The sequence below is a fragment of the Cebus imitator genome, unplaced genomic scaffold (genome assembly GCF_001604975.1).
Source record: "Cebus imitator isolate Cc_AM_T3 unplaced genomic scaffold, Cebus_imitator-1.0 Scaffold763, whole genome shotgun sequence".
Lineage (NCBI taxonomy): Eukaryota > Metazoa > Chordata > Mammalia > Primates > Cebidae > Cebus > Cebus imitator.
The window spans coordinates 776,389-782,636 of record NW_016108078.1 but is presented as its reverse complement, the minus strand read 5'-3'; the positions used below and the strand labels follow the sequence as shown (position 1 = coordinate 782,636).

At 54.6% G+C, this 6,248-nt stretch overlaps 1 protein-coding gene across 1 annotated transcript in view; it reads left to right on the top strand.

Moving 5' to 3' along the window:
* The first annotated feature begins 2,979 nt into the window (after positions 1-2,979).
* Positions 2,980-6,248, top strand: part of FGD1 (FYVE, RhoGEF and PH domain containing 1) — a 51,186-nt gene continuing 47,917 nt past the window's right edge. The window contains exon 1 of the mRNA XM_017519661.2: positions 2,980-4,097. Within this exon, the coding sequence (XP_017375150.1) occupies positions 3,791-4,097 (307 nt within the window). The 5' untranslated portion in view covers positions 2,980-3,790. The remainder of the gene's footprint in view (positions 4,098-6,248) is intronic.

Genomic DNA, 6,248 nt, shown 5'->3' with positions numbered 1-6,248 from the left:
AACTTTCACTCAGAGAGAATGGCATATGCAAAAACTTGGAGGCTAGAAAGACTAAGGAATAGCCTAAGAATTTCAGCATGGAAAGGCTGGCAGGGGGACAGATCATGAAGGGCCCAGCTTACCTTTCCTGTTAAGGAAGGTGGATTTCCTTTATTTTTTATTTATTTATTTTTTTTAAAGATGAGGTTTCACCATGTGGCTCAGGCCGGCCTTGAACTCCCGACCTCAGGTGATCCGCCCGCTTTGGCCTCCAAAGTGTCTGGATTACAGGCGTGAGCCACCACGCCCGGCCGAGGAAGGTGGATTTCCTTTTGAGCCAGTAGAGACTCACTGGAGGGTCCTAAACATGGGAGTGATATAATTTAACTTTTATTTTATTTTTATGTTTTGAGATGGAGTCTCGCTCTGTCACCCAGGTTGGAGTACAGTGGCCTAATCTAGGCTCACTGCAGCCTTTGCCTCCCAGGTTCGAACAATTCTCCTGCCTCAGCCTCCAAGTAGCTCGGACGACAGGAGCACACCACCACATCGGGCTAATGTTTCTATTTTTTAGTAGACACCAGGTTTCACCATGTTGGCCAGGCTGATCTCGAACTCCTGACCTAAAGTGATCCACCCGTCACGGCCTCCCAGAATGCTGGGATTACAGGCGTGAGCCACCACACCCAGCCTTATTTTTGTTTTCAAAAGATACACATTGACATCTGGGGGCGGTGGCTCATGCCTGTAATCCCAGCACTTTGAGAGGCCGAGGCGGGCAGATTGCCTGAAGTCAGGAGTTTGAGACCAGCCTGGCCCATATGGTGAAACCTCGTATCTACTAAAAAATACAAAAAAGGCCAGGCATGATGACTCATGCCTGTAATACCAGCACTTTGGGAGGCTGAGGTGGGCAGATCATGAGGTCAGGAGTTCGAGACCATACTGGCCAACATGGTGAAACCCTATCTCTACTAAAAATACAAAAATTAGCTGGGCATGGTGGCACGTGCCTGTAGTCCCAGCTACTCAGGAGGCTGAGGCAGTAGAATTTCTTGAACCTGAGAGGCAGAGGTTGCAATGAGCCGAGATTGCACCACTGCACTCCAGCCTGAGCCATAGAGTGAGACTAGGTCTCAAAAACAAATACACACTGCCTATAGTGTAGAGAACAGATTCCAGAGAACAAGATTGAAATAGGGAAGCTGTGACAGTATTGCAGGTTAGAAATGTTTCTGGTCTAAACCAGGGTAGTGGCAGCAGAAATAGAGACTACATAAATAAATTTGGTAGGAGGTCAAAATGATGGGACTTGGTGATTGCGTGAGGGATGGAGGAGAGAAAAGAATTAAGGGTGTAGCCCAGGTTTCTGCTTTGACTGGGGTCATTCCTACGGTAAGACAGAAAGAAGGACAAACAGGTTGGGAGGAGGATGCCTTGAGTTGGGAAGAAGCTGAGGCTTCAAGTATCTCTGGGATATTCAGGGAGAGCTGCCTGATGACCAGTTTAATGCATGGGTCAGGAGAAATATCTCGTCTGTAATCCCAGGCTGCTCTTTCTTCAAGCGGATCACTTAAGCTCAGGAGTTGGAGACCTGCCTGGCCAACATGGTGAAACCCCGTCTTTACTAAAAATACAAAAATTAGCCAGGCGTGGATGCCTGTAATCCCAGCTACTCGGGAGACTGAGGCAGGAGAATCGCTTGAACCCATGAGGCGGAAGTTGCAGTGAGCCGAGATTGCGCCACTGCACTCCAGCCTGGGCGACAGAGCGAGACTCTGTCTGAAAAAAAAAAGCATATATAGAGAGAGGACAAGAGAGCTCAGGCCAAAGCCCTAAAGAGCAGCAGCATAAAGGGTTGGACGAAGAGGAGCCTGGAAAGTAAAAGAATTACTAAGGAAGTAGAAGAAAAACAAGGAGAGTGCAGTGTCATGGAAGTGGTTTAAGGAGGAAGGAGCGGTCAACAGTGCCAAATGGTATCAAGAAGCCACGCAGGATAACCTCTGAAAAGATTCCATGGGATTTAGTGAGATGTTTCATGACAGACCCTGATGAGAGAACAGTTTCAAGCAAGTAGTGGAGGCAGATTGGAGTGGGTTGAAAGATAAGTGGGAGGTGGGAAAAAAGACAGTTGAGTGTAGGCAACTCTTTTGAGAAGTTTGTAGAAGACAAGAGAGGGAGGTGGTTGGAGAGGGAGAATTCTTGGTAATTGTTTATTTGTTTTTAGATAGAAGAGGCTTGAGTATGTTTAGATGCTGATGGGAAGGAGCAAGGGCAAATTCCCAGGCTTAGTAGCAAGAAGTCAAGAGCTTCCTCTATGGTGGCTTCTGTTTACTCTGTGCAGTAGGTCGCGTTATTTGCTGAGGGTTGTGGGGCAGATGGAGAAGTTGGGGCTTTGAGGGGAAAGGAGAAGGTTTGAAATGGCCACTGCGGAGAGTGGGAAGGAGAGCTGACTAGCAGGGTTGTGGGTCAGAACTGAGGGCCTGGTAGAAGATGGGAGCCATGGGTTTATAGTGGCACAAATCTGTGAAGTTGAATAGTTTTCTCCAGCAATGTTTAGCTGCCTGGGCGCAGGCATGGAAAAGGCGGACAGTTGGACTGATCCAAGATTGGGATGTCGCCAAACGGATGCGACAAATCAGGGAACTGAAGGTATTTAAGAAAGTGACTAAGAAAAGGACCATGGTATCTGGTCTGAGCAGAGTGAAGAAGAATCAGAGACAGGTCCTCTAGAAGCCAAGCCCTAGGAACACTCTGGAACATGTGGAAAGGCTTTTGGAAAAAAGAGTGAAGGGCAAGCGGAGGTGGTGGGAAGACCTGAGATGGGATGGAAAGGCAGATATGGGGGTAAGGAGGTTGAGCCCGGAGACTTGCCAGTGGGGAAAGCAGGCTGGGGGGAATATTTTTAAGGGGCAGGAGGGCCTTGAGGGCGGTCGCAGCGAGAAGTGAGGCGGACTCGAGCGAGGGGGCGTGGTCAGGCGCAAATCCCAGGCGAGGGGGCGGGGCCCCGGTAACTGGGTCCCAGCGCCGCTGTGGCTGCGGCTGCCTCTGCGAGGCTCCCGCCTCCCCACCCCCCTTCCCAGGGCTCCTTCCCGCCCGCCGCCGCCGAGACCCAGGCTGAAGCTGGGGAGGACTGTGGAGCCTGGCCCAGGCCGTTCTCCTGCCCCCGCGGCTGGAGCATCGTCTGGGACTACTGGCTGAAGGCTAGCCCCGCAGCCCAAGCGCGGCGCAGACGCGCGCCCCCGGCCACCGCCGTTCTCTCTTTCCTCCCCTCCTCTCCCCTCCCCTCTCCTCCGCCCCCGGCCTCTGCTGCGGCGGGAGGAAGAACGCTTTCCGACCAGCCAGGAGAGCCCAGATCGATTCCCATTCGTGGAGAAGGAAGAGACCCCGCACTCTGATCCGACCGACCTCTCGCCCCGGGGCCACGGAAGTGGCTCGCCATCCACCGGAGAGCCCCCGCCGAGCGCAGTCCTCCGACCCTCGCCCAACCGCAGCCGCATAGACAGCGCTCCCCAGCGGGCCCCCGGCCCCGCCGAGCCCAGTCCCCGCGCGGGGCCGGGGCCGGGGCCGGCGATGCCTGGCACGGCAGCGGCGGTGGCCGCGGCTGCTGCTGCTACTGCCACGGCTGCCACGGCTGCTGGCCCGGGCCCGGGCCGGGGGCTCGCGTCTCCGCAGTGGGGCTGAGCCCGCAGCCCCGCCCCCCGATCCTGAGGCCGCTGCTCCGCCGGGCGCCGGGCCTCCTCCGCCCGCGCCTCCGCCCCAGGAGCTGGAGCCAAGCGGGGAGCTCGGGCCCCGCGCCCAGGCCCGGACCATGCATGGCCACCGAGCCCCGGGGGGCGCCGGGCCTTCGGAGCCCGAACACCCGGCCGCGAACCCCCCGGGCGCCGCTCAGCCGGCCTGTGCCGACTCGGACCCTGGAGCCTCGGAACCCGGACTGCCGGCGCGCAGGGGCTCAGGCTCGGCTCTTGGCGGCCCCTTGGATCCCCAGTTTGTCGGACCCTCGGACGCCAGCCTGGGCGCTGCTCCAGGCCACCGGGTCTTGCCCTGCGGCCCCAGTCCACAGCACCACCGGGCCCTACGCTTCTCTTACCACCTGGAGGGCTCGCAGCCTCGGCCTGGTGAGTAAGTGACCGAGAGAGCATGGGAGCCCGGGCCACGGGCCTGGTACTGGGAGCGGGTTCTTGTTCTGGAGCCCTTAAGCTCCACCTCGGGACAGGCTCGCTCACCTGGGCCCTTTAGGTCCCCTCAACCTCCTCCCTCTCCCCTCGTCCCTTGGCCTTGTGTCCAGTCCTTTCAACCTCTGTCCCCATCTCCTCTCTCTGTCCCGAGTGCCCCTCAACCTCTCCAACCCCCTTCCCATCCGTCTGCTGAGGCTAATGGGAGGGGGAGCACTCGCGAGAAAAAGAGGGAGGATTGCAAGGCAGCAACGGAGATTTGGTTGGGGAAACTAGGATTTAGTTGGGGGAACAGAAGAAAAAAAGGAGTCTTCCATTTGCCAAGCTCCTACATTGTACCAGGTACTGGACTGGGTACTTTACATGGATTTTCATTTCAGCTTCAGGAACCCTCATAATAGTAGATACCATTAGTCCCATTTTGTGGGGAAGGAAACTGAAGCTCGGAGAAGTTAAGCAACTTGCCCAAGGTCACACAGCTAGTATGCAGCCAGTATTCAAACCAGATCTATTTGTGTCCAAAGTCTGTGGTCTTTCTGCTTCCCCAAACTGAGGCTGGAGACCATGAAAGTAATGCCAAGCCTTCTGCTTATGTGATTTTCTTCTGTACTATTCAGCAGCCCTGGAGTATGAGCGGAAAAAAAAAAAAAGAAGGATGGTGGATTGATCCAAGGTTGGGGTTTTGCCAGGTGTGTGTGGCGGGAGAACAAGGGAAGGAAGGAGCAGAAGGTGCTGATGAGAGAGAAAGGTGGAAGAGGTGGGTCTTGGGAGTCAGGCTACAGGAGAAGGCTGGAGGGGCTGGTAGGTAGGGAGACAGCAGAAAAGCCAACAGAGGCAGAAGCCAGTTGTAGCAGGAGCTGGAGAGCTGCAGGGCCACAGGGTTGGTTGTGGGGTGAAATCAGGATTGTTTCTTGGAGCAGCTCGAGGTCAGGCTGAGGCCGCAAACCACTGTATTTGTGCTACACAGACCTGAGTGTCTGAGGAGCCCAGCCGGACCTCCCCCATCTGGGGACATTCTCATACGGGCCTGAGCCCAGGAGCCACGGAAGAAGAACAACGCAAGTCTGCCCTGCCTTCCACTGGGACTGAAGGAGTTGTTAAGCCTCTGGGGGCTCCCGGGTTCACACCCCAGGCTCCACAGATCTTTGGGACCATGGCGTAGCACCAGGTAGCAGTAGTGAAGTATAAAGCATGGGCAGGATATGCCTTTTGCCGCTGTCATGACCTTGGGCTAGTCATGGAACCTCTGGAAGCTTTCGGGGGGGCTCCCGCCGTGTGGGCTGAAGATAACCAGCTGATAACAGGCCCTTAACGCCCTGGCCTGCATGTTATTTCTGCTGGCTTTCCAAACTCCCCTTGACACTGTAAAGCCAGTACCTTTTTTCAGATGCCAAAACAGGCCACAAGCACTCCCACCCCAGGACCTTTGCATTGGCTTTTCCTTCTGCCTGGGAGCTCTTCCCCTCATCCTCCACCTGGCTTGCTCCTCATCTTGCATGTCTCAGCTCAAACGTCACCTCCTCTAAGAGACCGTCCCTGCCCACTTTAGGTAGGCCACTTGTGAGTCTCCATCAGAGCCGCGAGTGTGCCTCATCCTTTCGCTTCATACAATCTGAAATTATCTTATTGTATGTGTCTACTTGTTTATTGCCTGTCTTCCTCCACTAGAATGTGAGCTCCATGGGGGCAAGGCAACCATTTCTCTTTTGCTCACTGTTTTATCCCCAGCAACTAGCGCAAAGCCTAACACACAGTAGGTGCTCAATAAATCCTTGTTAAATAAATGCCTAAACAGATACTAACAGAGCATATAGTAGGCCCTCAGTAACTATTGCCTGAAAGGACACTGAATTCCTGCCCTCCAGATACTCTTGATCTGAAAGTCAGTACCTGGGCCATGTCTAGACCCCTGGTCTCTGGCCTCTGTAATCAATACATGGTGATGATTCTGAGTATGCCTTCCCAGTCCACCAATTCATTCAAATTACAAATCACAATACCCTCCCTAAACCACTCTCCTCCTCCCCAAAAAGGCAACAGAGAGTTCCCAGGATCCTTTTCCCCAGTGAAGTCCCTGCCTCTGTAATTGCATAG